The sequence below is a fragment of the Pomacea canaliculata genome, linkage group LG2 (genome assembly GCF_003073045.1).
Source record: "Pomacea canaliculata isolate SZHN2017 linkage group LG2, ASM307304v1, whole genome shotgun sequence".
Taxonomy (NCBI): Eukaryota; Metazoa; Mollusca; class Gastropoda; order Architaenioglossa; family Ampullariidae; genus Pomacea; species Pomacea canaliculata.
Window position 1 is genome coordinate 21,934,806 of NC_037591.1, and position 17,782 is coordinate 21,952,587.

General features: G+C 36.8%; 1 protein-coding gene across 2 annotated transcripts in view; it reads left to right on the plus strand.

Moving 5' to 3' along the window:
- Positions 1-17,654, plus strand: part of LOC112557001 (probable nuclear hormone receptor HR3) — a 33,436-nt gene extending 15,782 nt beyond the window's left edge. For both annotated transcript variants that reach the window (XM_025226557.1, XM_025226556.1), the window contains exons 5-10: positions 1,103-1,344; positions 1,799-1,920; positions 2,161-2,293; positions 2,758-2,865; positions 3,429-3,545; positions 4,001-17,654. In XM_025226557.1, coding sequence (XP_025082342.1) covers positions 1,103-1,344; positions 1,799-1,920; positions 2,161-2,293; positions 2,758-2,865; positions 3,429-3,545; positions 4,001-4,260 — 982 coding nt within the window. In that variant the 3' untranslated portion in view covers positions 4,261-17,654. The remainder of the gene's footprint in view (positions 1-1,102; positions 1,345-1,798; positions 1,921-2,160; positions 2,294-2,757; positions 2,866-3,428; positions 3,546-4,000) is intronic.
- Positions 17,655-17,782: the final 128 nt, after the last annotated feature.

Consider the following 17,782-nt stretch of genomic DNA (forward strand, 5'->3'; position numbering starts at 1 on the left):
ACAAAAGTACAATAAGTTTTGAATTGTAATGAAACAAATGCTGGCAATTTAAATTTGAAATTGACAGTACAGAGTGATTTTAGGCCTTGTTGGTATGCCATATTTTTTACCTTAGTGAAATGGTCCTTGGTCTGAAATACTTTTGAGAACCACTGATACAAAAGGCTGTTCTTTGCATGGGTCATTGTGACCAAATTTTGTATCTAAAAATCTGTAGAGCTAAATACTTAAAAGATGCACCAGATTTTTTTTAGCCTTGAAACCAATGAAACTTATAGAAAACTTGGAGGTTTTTTAAATTTTTTGAATAAACCACTTCTATAGATTCATGGAGAATTTCAACAGCAGATTTAAATCATAGATACGCTTGTGTGTTACTTGATTTTAAAAAGGACCTTTGAGACATTAGATACTTTCTAATACATTAAGGAAGAAGGTATAATGACAATGGTTTGAATACAGATGGGATGTGCTGCTTAGCAGAAGACATTTGACAGTTTTATTAGTTGTTTCTTGTGAAGCATATCTGTTATGGAGAAGGAAAAGAAAAAGGTTTTCTTGTGACAAGGGCCCTGCTGGGAAAAGAATGACCTTTGGTCTTTCTCTGTGTGTGAGCCTCTGGTCCACTTTTTCCATTCGCTTGCTTCATCTGCAGGCTTTTTCTCAGTGCTGGACCTCGTTTTTATGGTCTTTCAGTGGTTGATTTACTAATGTTCAGGCCATTCATCAATGCCAGTCAACTCTTCCTAGTCTGTTCGTACCTATTTTACCTTTGTTTACTGTAAAGTCCTCCCTCCAAATCATCTAGAGGAGTTCAAAGGCAGAAGTATATGCTCTGTCTTATATCTGTAAGTCTTGTTTAACCTGTATTATTCTGCCATCAAAGGATCTGAAGTAAAACTATCATGGAGTTTGTGTTCAGAAGCTTACCTCCACATTCCCTTCTACTACCACAAAGTATTATGCAGATGAATAATAATTATAGATTATTCATTATCTCTGGTTTTCTGTGAAAAATATTCAGTGTTCGTCCATAATCAGTGGCTAGACATGTAATTGTCTCATGGTGCTTATTTATTAACTCTTACTTTGCTATAATCAGGATTGCAAACCCTCAGTATCCATACACCACGAATGGGTATACCTTTCCAATGGACAACACCCCACAGGCTGACTACTCTCCTCCATCATCATCAGGTAGTGCTGGTTTGCCCAGTAACAACAATGGCAGCCTTAGCAACAGCAGCGTTGGAGCGTTGCCTTACCAGACAACTGTTACCTCGCCAACCACATCTCCTCCACACCCTGTTGCCTTAGTTCGAGCTGTTGACCTTATGGATCCAGGTGGGTCAATTTTGCTTAGTATATGGAAAAAAAATTTTTTGTTTTTTAATGTGGCTCCAAACATGTCTCCCTTTTTCTTAACCCCCCCAGTTTGCGTGGATGGCCTGTTGCCAATACAGTGAGGATTAGGCCTGGGTTTTGATCTTGTTTTGGGCATGCATCTCTTTTTGCATGTATCATCTATTAACAGAGCCATCTACATTTCTGTGAAAAAATATCCTTAGTTGCTGGCTCAATGTAAAACACTAATTTTCACATCCACAATCAAGCTGCACAGTCACATGATACTCATTTAATCAACTTTTTTTATTTGGATGTGTAAAGCTGGCGTAATTTTTCATTTTAATGCTGGGGTTTTTTCCTCAAATAAACTTGGCATAGCAAAGTCTAGTAAAGTGGAACCTCAGAGATAATCTGTGTTAAGATTTTCTTTGTTCATGTCTTTTGTGGCCAGTTACATTGGGAAATGCCATCTCAGAGGCACATCTTCGCACTTGCCTGTACACAAATGAACAGATTGAGGCTCTGAAGCAACAGTCTGTTGCGCAAGAGGTTGTGGAAGCATATAGATCTATGGTAAAAAGATTTTTTTTAAAAAACATTGAGGTTGCACTCCATCTAATTCAAATATTTAAAAATTGTACATGCATTTTTATTTTAGTAAATATATTTTGTCTCAGATTTGCATTTCAGCTGTAAATGAAAATATTTCAAGTGGTTTCAGCGAAATGAGGCAATCAGATTTTTTTTCTTAAACTGAGATGAAATTTTGGATGAGCTAGTGACAGAAGAATAATGTTAGTGATGGGTTTGCAGAATCATCGGCAGCTATGGGTGGAACTTGCTGATAAAATCACCATGGCAGTGCAGCACATCATTGAGTTTGCCAAGATGATCCCAGGGTTCATGGACCTGTCACAGGATGATCAGATTATGCTATTAAAGGCTGGTGCGTTACTTTAAAGTATTTAAAACATGCCCCTTTGACAGCACAAATGTAACTTCTTGTTTACATATCAAGATGTTCAAGCGTCATAAAATAATTGAATTTGATATTTCAAAAACTTGTCAGATTTTTAGAACTGCATTGTAAAAACATATATCATTAATTGCTACAGTATTTGATGCAATTTTCATAGACACTGCCTGTTCCATGAATAATATTTCTTCATTTTCACTGCTCTTCACATTTTTGAAAATATTACCATCACGTTCTTTAATCTTAGTGGTTTGTGGACTAATAATATGTTCTTCTTTTTTGTGATAACTTTCAGTCTTCAAGAATTGCTCTCACCATGTTGGCTTCCCTTACTCTGTGTCCTTGTTGATTGTTTTCTCACCATTTTTCTTGTCCTCCTTGTGTTTTGTTGCCATGCCCTGCCTTCCTCTTTATATTGTATCATCACTTTACAGGGAGTTTTGAGCTGGCACTTCTACAAGCATGTCGTGTGTTTGAGCCATTAACCAACAGGATTATTTTTGGTGACCATTTTCTGCCATTGGAAGTTTTCAGCAATCTGAGTGAGTCTTTATCTCTTATAACATGCGTGCGTGCACACACACACATTCTCTCTCTTTCTTGGCTGCAAAATGTAGCTGTTTGTACATATGCCTGCACTGTGGTTTTTTTATACCCAGAGCTAACCGATAGTTTAGTAGATACATTTTTTGCCCTTGTATGCTGTTCCTATAGTTGACCACCTTTTAATTTTGTATATACTTAGGTGTTATTTCTTTCTGTTTAGTTACAAAATTTAACTGCATTATTTACCTCCATTCTGTGCCTATTGTGAATGAAGTTCTCTCACTCATATAAGTACAAAAAAGGCATACAGAGATTTATGCATATTTGATCAAATTCTCCACTTGTACATATAATTGTGGCTGATAATGCAGCAGTACAAACTTTGGTGATTACATCTGTGTAAAGGACATGAATTCAATATGAATATGTTTTAAATTGGGTATGTTGGCCATTAGCTGTACAACAATGAAAATAATAGCTTTCTAAAGCAAAATAGTGCTGTGCAGGTTCAGTATCTAAATTTTCAGGCTTTGATAAAAAAAAATTTCTCTACTTTCAGATGACGATGAAAAGAAACTAATGTCTAGGATATTTGAATTCATCAAGTCCATTCAATCTATGGCCATTACAGAGACAGAGATGGCTTTGCTCAGTGCACTCATCCTAATCAGTGCAGGTAGGTACAGGGTCAACAGCTTCTTACAGTACAAAAGAGATGGCAGTACAGTTGTGTTATGCAGCTATAAAGATTTGTTTGTGCGTGTGATCGGGATACTCCACTGTGTAGGCTTTTGTGTTCTCCATCTGTTAGGTGAGATCAGACAGCTATGGCACATGGGGTGGAATTACATAAGGATTCATATCTCCTACTAGCTGTTGTTGAAAAATTAGGAATACAGTCTAGAGAGCTTTTTTTTAAATTGAGAGAAACAGGTTGGATAACTGTTAGTCTTCTCACGACAATATTTTACTTTTTTTTTCTGTATTGTATGCTCATAACATTCTCTCATTTTGGACATGGTTAAGAAAGGAGGGATGAAGGGAACTTATTTGACTAAAGGAAAAGAGCTTGCTCATTAGCGGTTTTTGTTTATGATTTGCTGGTGTGCATATTTTTTTTTAAATGTGCAGATCGACCAGGAGTGAAAGAAGTACAAGACATACAAAAGCTACATGAGAAAATTTTGGCAGCTTTGAAGATTGAAATTGGCAACAACCACACAGACGATCAGGAGATTCTGGCTCGCTTTGTAATGCAAGCAACAGTGCTGAGGACACTAAGCAACCATCACATTCATATTCTGAATCGCTTTAAGGAATCTGCCCCAGATGTGGATTTTCCAGCTCTGCATAAAGAGCTGTTTTCCATCGATACTCCAGAAGGATCATGAAGAGTCAGGAGATTGCCACGCCAGTTTCTTCTCTTCATGTCTTCTTTTCTTTTCCTTTTAGCTTTTGTGTTGGGGTTGCTGCCTTCTGACTTACCCTGTCTGTTTGAACTAGAAAGACCTCATGTCATTTGCTGACGGAGTCTGCTATTGAGCAAGACTTCATTGTTGTTTTCTTTCTTCTTTTTTTCTTTGAAACTGCCTTTCCTGTTATCTTTCACTTCTTTCCTTGTCTGTCATGCACAAATAAATTTAAAGGTAAAAGTTTGATAGTCAACAAGTTCTATGCTGGCTGAAAACTGACAGACCATACTTTAACTGGAATTTTTGTGGAGATCGTTCTTGATGGAAGGTAATGGATGGTATTTGTTTTGAAACATTTAACTTTACAAGAATTGTTGTTGTGAAAATGGTTTTCAAAGCGGGTAATTGTTGTATTCTCTTTCCTTTCCCATTCTTCCTTTAGATTATGAGGACAGCAGTTTTATGTGAGGACTGGCACTTCTGGACATACCTTGCAGCATTCCCTGGTTGTCTGGCATTAGGCCTTCATCTTCCCTTTTAAGGAAGATCTGCTTTGTGTTCTCTTCAGCTTGGAAAGACACCCATTATCTATAACGACTCATAATTTTTGTTCTGTCTTAAGCATTTCACGTGCTGCCTATCACAGAGTTAGCAGCTAAAGAAATTGAAGGTTTCGGCCTAAGAACCATCCTAAGATAGATAAAATATGCATTTTAGAAATAAGTAGAAAAGTCCTTTTTTAATAGATATTTGTTTTTGTTTTTTTTAATATATATACAACTTGTAGTAGTAGTTGATTTCTTTGGCCCAAGAGAGGGCTGAAGCTGATCCTCATTGACTGGTAAAGCATGAGAATAAATTGGACACTACATGTGTATTAAACCCTGGATGACACTTTCTGGTAACTTTAACTGCTTTTCTCAGCAGACCTCACATCTGTGTGAACGTACATTATTTTTTTTTACAGTACTCTCTACTTCTTCCCCATCTTCTGCCTTGGTCTTGTGAAAAGTGTGTAAAAACTGTTTTCTTTCCTTCTCTTGCCTTCACTGTTTCTGGGCCAGATGTGCTACATATGGCATTTGTACTGCAAATCCATATTTTCTGGCAATGACCTTGGCATCATCAGAGTTAATGCTGCTGGGAGGAGAAAAGATTGTTGCACTAAAACAGTTCAGGAGTCTGTTGCAGTTGATCGAGATAAAATGTTTATTCGGAGGTCAGGGGTGTTGGGAGGAATGGGTGTTTTACCCTGATTCAGTAACTAAGGCTATATCACTTCAAGTCAGCCAGCCTTGTGAACAGATGCCACATGAAGAGAAAGAACAGTGTGCTGAGACAAAAGCTGAACCCAGGACAGCCAACCTTCACTGTATTGGTGACAGACGCTAACCTTTGTGCCACCTGACCACCCTTGGAAGGCAGGGGATCAAACCATGAAAAAGTAGCATGAACTAGCAAGAAATGCTGCACAAACACTTATGTCTACAAGGATTAACTATTAAAAAAACATTAAGAGTGGAAGCAGATAGCTGAGTGGATGTGCAAATGCAAGCTGGGTTGACAACATCGTGATGCAGCATAGTTTGTCCTAGTTCAGCTGGCTGTGGAGTGTACCATCCTTGTAGGGTTGATCCAAGTAAAGCAGCTAGGGAAAGATCTACAATAGCCCTCACAAAGAGCTGACATTGAGAGGTGTGCAGTGTTTAATGCCTCAACCTAAAGGCTATGGGATTACCCCATCCCTCCACATTTTCCTATCACATTACAAGTATGGTGCAAGAAGTCTTGCAGATCCCAATTAACAGCAAGCAGCTCACAAGGGTCAGATCCATTCAGCAAAGAGGTTTTATTGTGGGCACTTGAGGGCACAAAGCATAATGTTTAGTTTCTTGAATATGAAGCCTAGAATCCTCCTTTTGTGTTACTGAAAGTGTCATCCATGTGCTACTGTGAAAATTGTTCACATGATGTACAGTTCTGACATAAATGGTTATTGGCTCCAAACGAACAGCCTAGGTCTCATATTTTTCAGGTGTCATCTTACAAAATTTAATGGAAATGTTTTATTGTTTTGTGTTATTTTTGCTGCAACAATCATTGCAAACATTTTGAAACATTAAACATATTGGGTGGGGTGGAGTCTTCATGTTCATTATCAGTACCTCAAGAATGAGTGTGTCTTTGTCAAGAATGGGTAGGAGAGTGTAATCTCCGCTCACTGAAACTTAAAAATATCCAGCAGCATTGCAGATGGTGTCTGCCTAATCCAAGAGAATTGGCAGTAAGCATTCAAAGACAGATTACCGCTTTCTAGATGTGAACTGAGCGAAGGAAGATATGTAGCATCTTGCAAATGGTGACAATTTTTCAGTGTGATCATTGAGGAAAGCATAGCCTTCTCTGGCATGGTACAGACCTTTTGCAAAGCCAGCAGTATCTGGCCAGCATGCAACAGTTGGGTGTGAGACTTTGCACTTAATGTTTCACGACAAGAAGCCAGGCTTGTGAAGTGTGGCTTGTGATTTGTAACAGAGTTTTATATATATGCAGACTTTTATTTTCTACGCTGGTGGGATCTGTGCCTGGCCCAGTGGCCACCAGATAGACATGGAAGTCTCTTTGTATGTGTATATTCAGGGATTATTGTACACTTTTTACTCACCAGCAACATGTTTATTCCTGCATGATGATATATTTACTGTAGCTTGTTGGTGAAACAGAAAAAGGATGTTGTACAGAGACAAAATGTTTTGCAAGTATATTTTTCTTTTCTCCTAAAGAGAAAACAAGTTTTAAACAGATTAAAGCCCACTCCCTCTAATCCAGTGCTGTTTGTATATTAGCTTTTTACTCCTTTTTCTTTTTTAAACATTGTATATCGTACATCAGTCAATTGTAATTATAGACAAAATGGCCCCTATTCCTCTGGCCCACCACATCATCTTTTGACCCCTCCCTCCACCATCACTGTGTGATCCCTCACCCCTAGTGGGCTGATACATAAACTGTAAAGTGAACAAAGAGCACTGTGGGTAATACGCATAACTTATATAGTGAACATGGAAGAAGGCTGATTATGAATTGTGAGGGTTTCTTCCAAGCAACAAACTTGAATCAGAAATATATCATAATAAAACCTAGTTATTGAAGGCAAAACTTGATGTATTTTTGTGTCCTGTAGAAGATGGCAAGGCTGCCTGCTCATATGAATGAGAATATAAAAATTGAATCCAGAAGTATTTTGGAAAGGACGTTGTGATTATGTATTATAGATTGGTGCAAGTTAAAGCGAAAGATTTGAAATCTCCCCAGAACAGGCGCAAATTTTTGCATACGATTTATAACTTGTTCACAAGTAAGAGAAACATTTAAGAGCTGACTACTATCATGATTAAGACTTGTTCAGTAATTACAGAAATGAGAACAGTGGTGTGCTGCATTTCCAATAGTTTGTGAGTTGGTTCCCCTTTCCCATTACCCCAAATACAGTGCCATGAATATTAAAGAGCTTTTTCTCCCCCACCCACCCCTTGTACTTTATACACTCAGATCTTTCATTTTCATCGCAAATAAGTTCACCTCATTTCCATAGGTCCCAATTCTTACCATCACTTTTTTGACTTTACCTACAGTTGTTATGTAGAACTGTTTTTAGAGAGGTGACATTGAAGATTGTTATGTATTATCTCTGTATCTGTGAATTAAATGAAGGAAAAAATAAGTTTGTTATCACTACACACCATATTAAATGTTTATATTCTTGCTATGGGCATGATAGTTGTCTCATGCCAAAAGACTTAACCTGCCATATTTTTTGGTCAGCAGCAAATGATGTAAGAAGTCTGTTAACCTGAAATGTATCCTTGTGTCTGATTTCCACACCTTTGTGCAGCCACATTACATCATTCATTGTGGCTGTCTTATCATGCTGATGTCTTATTTCCATGTTGAAATGAATTTCATACAGAGAAAGAGTTGTAGATAGTGTGCACATGCACACATTTTTACTCATTCACTCAGAGAAGTTAGTGAATTAGTAAATAACATGTTTGTATAAGACCATGCTTGTTGGTAATCCCTTTTACCACTCACATTATTGACTTCACATTTTTGTTACATCTTTCTTTTTACCAACAGCTGAAGTTTTACGGGTCTGTCCTTGGCAATAGCTATGTGTGTTTTCTGACTACTCATAAGTAACATTGGGGATTACTCCACATACAAACTAGAGTTTTTTTCCCCTGTTCCCTTTACCATTTTGTAGGCACTATCTCATGCTTTGCACAATTTTAAAACTTAATAATTATTCGTAAGCAGATTTATACAGTACTTTTCTCCACTGTTCAGTAGATGCGATCTGCTTAACAAAAACATCATCTTACAGCTTCAAAAGTCTCATAGCACATGTTTAATAGCAAACATACTAGCAAATATACAGAGACACGTCAGAAAAAGAGAATTGTGCTTACAAAGCGTGCATTGACAGCACTGCAGCAAAAGGATAACAGACCTTATCTGCAGGTGTAGAATAACATGTTATCTATGCCACTGGCAACATTGTCTCTTTCTGTTGCATGAAATTCATTTCATCAATTTTGTTTGTTCGATCATTTATTTGTCTTGAGAGTTGACTCGGAAATGCAGATATAGAAATATAAATATATATACACACACACAAAATACATTAAATATATTTAGCAGTTCACAGATGTAGTCCATTCTTTTGTTTGTCACTTTTTGTCTTCTCAAAAGATAGCAGTGTGCCATGTTGGCATTTTTTTTTTTTTTCATGTGTTCCAATCTGTATACAGATGCTTTTTTTTAACTTGTACAGCTTTGATAAATACGATATATTGGCATTTACCAGGCTAATATTTTCCTTCGTGAATTCTGCATATTCTTAAGCTTTCTTTCTGCATAAATTTGAAAAAATGTGATTTCCATTTTCTTGGCTGCTCTCTCTCCTGTGCGTAATTTTGTAAATTTAAGCAGATGATTGTGGGCACATTTCCGTGAACAGTACATAAAATTCTTCTTGTATGCCCTCATGTTATTTGTAGAGTCGTGTTGGCAAAATTCAGGTGGATTGTACCACTGTTTACTTTTCAATTGTTCTACTTCTAGCCACCTGTCAAATCACTCAGTGGCTTTCAAGTTGACTTTAGGTGCTGTCATCCCAGACATTGCATCCAGTGTTCGTTTCATTGCTTGGTAGTTGTTCGCTTCTAAAACAAAAAGGATGATATTTCATTGTCTATTTGGCTTGGTCATTTCAGGAGTGTCCTTGTAGCTTTCGTTCCATTGCCAGTAACAGTTGATTGCACTCAATGAATGCCAGCATCAGATCACTGAAAGGGAGGCCACTGATAAATTTGCTGTAGATGTAGGCTTGATTTCAACTAAAACCACTGTCTGAAACATTAAAGAAACTGCTTCAGCATGCAAGCTTTTTGTAGGCAACAGATAAATGTAGCTGTTCTTAGTTTGAGTTAGAAATCAGTTTCAGTTTGTAAGTGTAATAGCAAGTTGAATTTTCTGACTTGAATTTGTTATATCCCAGATTATGTTGCATGTGTGTTCTTTGAAAAGTGATAAGATTTGTCCATGCAAGAATGGTAGCAGTGTCTTCTGCTTACCAGTTCCTTGAGTGCTTTTCTTTAGCAGTAATCATAAAGGCAAATAATATTTTTCAACTGTGAGACTTGCATTTATCATGTCTTCTGCCTTGTAGAATGACGTACAGAACATGCAGCAGACTGTTTTAATGAGAGATAATTTTGGCCTTGTACTGTAGATATTGGACAGTTCTTATTCTTGTAAGAAAGTATACTTCTCTATTGGTGGCTCCTACCACTCTCAGCATTAGGTCATAATCAACATTCCAAAAGTTTTTTGTGTTGGAATTTTTCTTGCTTGTTATGGAAATTTGTATTAAAATATCTCAAGCTACATCAACTCTCTTGGTGGCCCTTTAGTCTACATGAAAAAAAATTTAGATTTTCTCTTCTTTTTTTTTTTGTTGTTCCCTTGGACTGAATGGCTTGCCATGCAGTCATCAGAGGGTATAACTTATCAGGGGCTTGCGTCTTTTGTAAAGCAACTTTTTTCCCCCAGCCCCTTCTGCCATTTCTAGCACTTTCTTTTAAGCTAACTCATTTTTTAACCCCTGCCTCCAATTTTTTTCTCACCCAAAGTCGGTGCTTAAGACATGTCAGTTACAGGGTTCTCTAATTAAGTGCTTAGTCAATTGCAGCTGCCACAGTTTGAAAGCAGATGATTCTTATTCTTGAAGATTCCCTCATACTGTTTGTAACTCAGCTTTATTGACTTCCATAGAGATTGTGTCTGCATTTATTGACCTCAGGTTAGATGTCGACTATAAAGGTGTGTATATATATTTCTATTTCCATTTCTCTGGTGCGGTTTTGTAAGAGAGATTGTGTTGTGGAGAGACTGCCAGTTTATTTACCCTAGGGTTTTTTCTCTCTAGTTAAAAATATCACAGCTTCTGAAACCACTTGGTTGCATTTCACTTGGGGAAAAAAGTTTGCTCTAGATGTTTGTCAGGGAAGTATACTATTTTAACAGGTGGTTGATAACTGTGGAATTAAGCTTAGGCAGGCAGGTGAATGAGAAAGGATGAAACTTGCTAATTCATAAAGACTTGTGTAAACAGTGGGACGTCTGCTGTTTCTTTTATTAACTGTGCAGCATTCCTTCAAGAGTTAAGATGATGGGCATGGCACTTCCAATGCCTTGTCTTGTCCACAAAGAAAGAAGAGTGAATTATGTTCAGACTTGCCAGGTATGAATTGCCAGAAACATTAGTCAGTGAGGTTATCTAAGCAGCTTAGTGACATTGATGCTTGGTCTAGTAGTCCTTAGTACGGGTGTTGGTCTGCACACCTATAGTAAGGTGTTTTAGGACAAACAACTGTGATCATTAAGCACAGAGCAGACATTTCTGTTTGGGACTTGATCAGCTGAGTTACTTTTAACTTTGCTTTTTCTGTTGAAGCCAGAACTGCTGGTGTGTTGAAACCTCATTTGCAATTTTGCAGCCTGCTAGTGACAAGATCTACTCCAGATGCATTCCTGGCATTGAAGTCTGTCACCATGGCAGCAGCTTACAAGGACTTTCCTCTTGATGTTAACTTCTAGCACATCTCTGTTGTCATGTTATACACCATGGGAATTCTCATGTTTTCTAGTATGCAAAGAACTGGGGGCAAACTGCTATCCTCATGACCTCATTTGCATATGCAGCCTTTCCTTGTGATTTTGGTAACAGTCTTCATGTGCACTTCTAATAGGTTTGTTCATGTGTGTTTATTCTACAAGTAGCAGTACTCTTGGTGTATTGAGAATGGTTAGGGTAAAACAGTGGTAACTTTTTTTTTAAGATAGAAGACATGATAGCATTCTCCAGCATGACAGGATTAATAAATGCCAGTTAATGTTATTTTTGATGTGACATTTTTACTCTGCAGTCTCTTCCCCTGGCTGTGAAGTTGAAACATCCTGCATTTGATATAGATGTGATTTGAGAGGTTTTCAGAAGTAGATGAGTGAGAGTAAGATGCTCATTCAAAAACTCCACCTAGGCAAGGGACACATTTGATCCCAACATGAGGCATATTTCTGTGCCATGATTGTACAACTAAGCCATAATTTGATGAGCGTTTTGTGTTTTTGAACTTTGTGTTGAACACTCAGGAAAAGCAGCATGAGGCAAACATGTCTTAAACATTCAGCAACTCAAGGCAAGCTTCCTGTAATCATCATTTAGTCATGACTAAGCTAGATTTGCATGAGCAGCAAATATGCATGAGTAGTTTTCATGGGTTTAGTTGATTCAACCACAGCACGAGTTGATTTGACCACTGCCTATAGTTGATTTGACCAATTCATCTATGGGATAATGTGGCCATGAAATAAGTGAATTTTGATGCAATCTCTTTTTTGTCTTTGGTTGACGCACATTGATCTTGCTTGTGAGTTAGAGAAAATCCAAGTCAATATAAATCAGTTTTTCTACATATTCTAACATCTCCGCATTTTTTTAACACCTTTATTTAAAAACACATCCCCATGACCTGTACTTTTATGCTTTGCTATTGAGTAAATTAAACAAAGCAAGAAATTTTTTTTTTTCCCTCTTTCCTAATACATAGGTATTCATTCGCCACACCTAGTAGTGTCTACTTTTCATTTGATGACAATGGCGGCTGACCTGTCACGTGACTAATTTGTATAGAAAAATATGTTTCTTTTTGTTTACAAACAACCAGCAACAAATATGTCATTTCACTGGACAGTAACATCTATACTCAGTGGTCAAATGGACTGAGGGTTGTAGTGGAATTGACTGGTTGAATTGACTCAGGATCTTGGTTGAATCGACTGGTAGCCATTTTCATGCTACCACATCAACGATAGTAAACTAAGAATATAGTAGCTTTTCATGTTTTTGCAGTGCAGTTTCGTGTGCGTGCTTACATCTCCCTAAATTTGAAAGAGTAGAACATAAATCTGCCATTTTCTGAACTCTTGATAAGATTTGATTCTCAGATTATCTTAGTGTGCATCAAATTCACTCAGTTTTTCTTAAAACGTTATATTGTTGGTATAAAAGAAAATCATGTCTAAATCTGTAAACAGCCTTTCCTACCTAAATCCTTGATGCATCACTTGTAAATCAAAAAATAATTAACAGTATCCAGGGGACTTTCCAAAAATGATTTTCTTAATACTCATTGATTACATTATCAGTTTGTCCCTCGTCATTTGCTATTTGCATTCTTAAGAGGTTATTTGATTTGGAAATTGTGAAGTAAAAGCTGGAGTTACATTCCATTATAAATTGTTTTTTTTTTTTTTTAAGCATTAAAAATTATTAATTTTAGTAGGTGTAAAACACAGGCTGAAGTCAAGAAAGTAGAAGAATGCTTATGCCACATGCTGAACGTGTTAATACATATTGGTTCAGGGGCCAGTTACACTATGTGTCTCTTAGACTTGAAAACTGTTCTAACGAAACAAATTTATAAATGTTTTTCCTGACTCAATTAGATATGTTGCACTAAACTGATTTTAATAGTGATGACTGGTTATCACAGCTTCAGGAAGACCCTATGTGTTTACAAACAAACAAAACCATGATGAAATTAAACTGCAAAAAATTGTTTCTGCGCTTTGAATTTTAACAAACTGACATCGCCAGAATTATTGAAGAGATTAAAGTGACTGCTGGTGAAGCACAGCATTTAAAAAAAATATTGGAGACACTTTGAATGTTCATCTGTTAACATGTATTTTTCATGTGCAAACTATATTGTAACATAACATGCTTATGTACTTTACCATGATGTTCTTACAGAAGAATGTTTACTTAAGAACTAGTTGACTTATCGTGGTAATCAGCTCTAGTTATGGTTGGGCTGGCCTGCCAAGTCATGTGGTGATCTGCTTTGGCTGCTGCTTTCATATCCCACTATACTCAGCTCGCAGTATCAGCCATGCATTCAACTTGATATGTTATCCTAGTCTGGAATTTGAGGAGTCAACAACCTGCTCTTTCTTTTGCTGCTTTTCCATGGGGCTTCTATAGCATATGCTGATGGGAACATGAATCCGTGATAGGAGCGAAAGTCTCGTTTAAATAGTTTTATCTTATTTTAAGTGATTTTAGAAAAGTTGTAAAATTGTGATGTGCCACAAGTTAAGAAGTTAAGAAGTCCTAAAATTATTAAAATCTTAAATGTGTTGTGCAACTTGCCCTAGGATGCTAGCAATTTATCAGTTTAATGTCCCCATGGGATTAGCAGATCACAGGTTTGAGATTGGCTCCCCAAGTGAATGGGAATTTGATATTTTTAAAATGGAAGTGGGGGGGGGGGTTCAAGCTGATACTAGTCAGTGGGCCTGAACCTTTTTATAAGTAAAACCTTTTTCTTTTGTGGATGAGTGTTTGGGGGTGGGGCTGTGTAGACTTGTAATTAGTGTGCTTAACTTTAGTTCTGAAGGTTGGTGGCTTGATCCTCGCCTTGTCTGTGTTGGGACATCTCCCTCTGCCCACCCAGGGGTGGTGGATGTCTGATTTGTCACATGATAAAAGGTTGGGCTGCCACCTTCCACATTCTCCTTTTTAGACATAGCAAACCACTTACAATTGCCTATACCTATGGCCCTTTATCTCTATCTCTTTTTTTAAGGACCTGTCTGTGTTTTATGACTGTGTGTGAAATTTGAATCTGGTGCTATTGAAGATTTTTCAGTGATGAATACAAGGGCCTGTGCGTGTTTTCAGCTCAAGTATAATAGCCAGTTCTTTTGCTGTTGCCTTTTTATGACACATGTTTGGTGGCATTAGAAATGAAACTGCTTGTAGTTTCATCAACACATTTTTGTAAGCATTACAGTTTTTTTAAATTGTTTGTGAAAGTGGGAGTATTAACAGTTTTATAGAAAGAATTGCCAAGGGGACATGTTGTTGAAAGTTACAAAGTATTCTGCGGATGGCCTTTTGTTTTTCATTTCTGATGTTGATGTGAAAGCTTTAGTTACTCTTAAGCCATAAAATCTTTGTTACAGAAATCCTGAAATAATTCTATTGAAACTTTTTACTATTACTACTTTTTACTTATTTTCCTTATTTAATCTTTTATCTTTTTTAAAACATATCTGTAACATTTTGAAGGAAGAGTGCATATCGAAACTGTGCAGTTTTTTCAATCCACACGGCCCACCAACTTTTACTGAGTCATTGTAGCATAGAAAGTCATGAAAACAGACGTTAGACAAAAAATTTCATAGGATATAAAACATTTTCTTAACGCTAGCAAAGTTCGTAATGGGAGTGTATCATCAGGTGATGTTAAGAAAGAGATTACGCAAGCTGGCAAAGCAGGATTTGTATTTGGCACTGGGGAAATGGGTGGGTAATTTTGTCCTGTTGGCAATGACAAACGCTGCTGACAATGTGACAGACTTTTCCAAATGAATTCTTTGCTTTGAATACTTTAGGACTGTTGATTTCCATTCCTATTTGTTAAACAGTTTACCAGAGCTTTTTGCATGCATGCCTTTCTCCCACCACATACCCTTGGCCTCAAGCATATTTTGAGCATACATTCTTGTCAGCTGGATACTTAAAAAGAATTAATTTGTAGTTTTCATGCACTGTACTCTGCTTATTTGTGCTTGCTTATTATCAGAAACTTGCCACCATTGTTTTTCTTTTGCTTGAAGAGTATTGGTAGGCTCAGTACATTAAAAACTTTTCTTTTCTTTTTTTTTCCTCCTAACTATGTTTAAAGCCACGTGTACTTGTTGGTCTGGTCAATGCTGAAGCACTTATTTTGAGCTATTGATGAAAGTGAAACAAGTTAGTCTGTTGTCTAGGATTACTTCCACTAGTCACAATGCAAACCTAGTATTTCTTATTGCTGCATCATCCCACTTCTCACAGGAGCTGTGTTTAGTCATCTGCCTCTTGCTGATGTGTTTCACATCCAGTCAAGAGGATGGCTTAACCTTGTCAGAAAGAATGGCAGCTGTTTAGGAGAAAAAAAATGCAAGACAAATATACTATAACAAGAATGAAAGTGGTTTGCACATAGGCATTCTTTTTTTCCAGCCCCACCATTCCAAACCTTTGGATTATCAGCAGGTCCCTGTTTGAGTCATTTGCAGGTATCTCTTTTTCTGAGTCCTTCCTTATACTTGACTAACTTGTTCCTTCTAGAGTCAGCAGATTCAGGTCATCAACATTTTGTGCAAGCTGGTGCATGATTTTCAGGATTGTGGTGGTGACTTGCTGCTTGCAGACATGGCAAGCGCCATTTATAAATAGCTGCATAAAGGTCAGAGAAGAGCTAGCTCTTTTTTTCTTAATTTTAATTGCTTGAAACTAGAAAACCTTTACCATAAACTACTAACACAAGATGACTTCATGTTGTATAGAATACCTCTATTGACAAGTTTTTATTTGTTTTTAGAGGAAGGCAAAGCTTTTGTTTTTGCTAGACTTGTTCACTGTAATTTTTAGTCTTGGATGTTTGAGATCTGTATTTTTCTTAGACATTGTTAATATGTGAGGGGCAAATTCCGACATGAAGATCATATACAAATTTGCCAGATGTTACATTAAATAATGTACCTGTTCAGTTAAGGACACTTACCTGTAAGAGAGTAGTTCATTCTTTAAGTCTTCGTTACGTCCATTACAAAGGCTGACTATTTAATTGGTGACATCTTCTGCCAAGATTTGCATGGTAAATATTTTGTGGGGAGGCTTTGTAACAACTAAATGCTCATTTTCCCTTCACACCAAAACTTAGATATGGATGAAGAATGGTTAGTTTTGGAAATTCATCGGTGGTGCAGGCACCATTTGTAGAGGATGAAGCAAATTTTGAAGCTGTTATTTTCAAGGCCAAAATAATTGAAGAGGATATTCCTTGATGTAGTGAGAAGACATATTAATAAGGTATTTATTTTATTAATGATCATAAAAGGCAGATTCTAGACTTTAATATGTCAGTGAAAATTATCAAATCATAATTTATTAGATGTCAGTTACAGTGAATTGTTTTTCTGGGAAGCTCATATTATTGTTTAATATGTCCTTTTGATGTTTGTTGCTGTTACAATTTTGGCTTTGATCAAGAGAAATAATGGCTATTTTTTATTGTGGCATATCCATTTCACATTTTTCATTGAGGGATTTTTTTTTTTGTGGGGGGCATGCAGTAATCTGTGAGCTTTTAGGTGTTTATAAAAAAATGTAAGGGTTGTGGTAGGAAAGAAAAACTTGTGCAGGTCACATCTGCCTCATGCTGCTTCATTTGCAGTTTGAACTTCAACTGCTGTTGGAAGTTTTTCATGGTACTTTTTCTCAACAACAGAAAATGGGCTTATTCTGGTTATTGGTATGAAAATTGCTTGTGAAAGAGTGAACACATCGTCAAGATTTCTTGTTTGTCAGCTTTGTGTTTGTCACAGATATTTCTGAAACAGGGCATTGTTATATAGAGGAAATCTGTCTTGTTATGTCTTCATTACCTTATGATTGCTCTAAAATAGAAATATTAAACCCTGTTGAAAATATATCCATGTTGTATCTTCATCATCACTCTGCTTAGATGGTGTTGAGAACTGGTGTTCTGTAATACTGTCATTTTCATTTGCATTTCTGTAAACTGTGCTTACTTTTTGAGAGTCTTCTCCCCCTTGTCCCCTTGTTGATTACTTCTCATGTTATTTGTCTGTTATTCTCTGGTTCACTGTTAAAATTACTAACAGTGAGCTTCTCTTCAGGGATTGTGAATGAATTATGGTGAATAAAGCAAATCAGTAATGAATTTGAATGTTCTTGTTCTGTTACTATAAAACTTACTCATCATGTATTTGAGGGTATCATTCTTCCCATCCTTCATTCCTTTGAAATAATACTGTGCAGTATCAATATTGTCAAACATTATAAAACATTATTTCA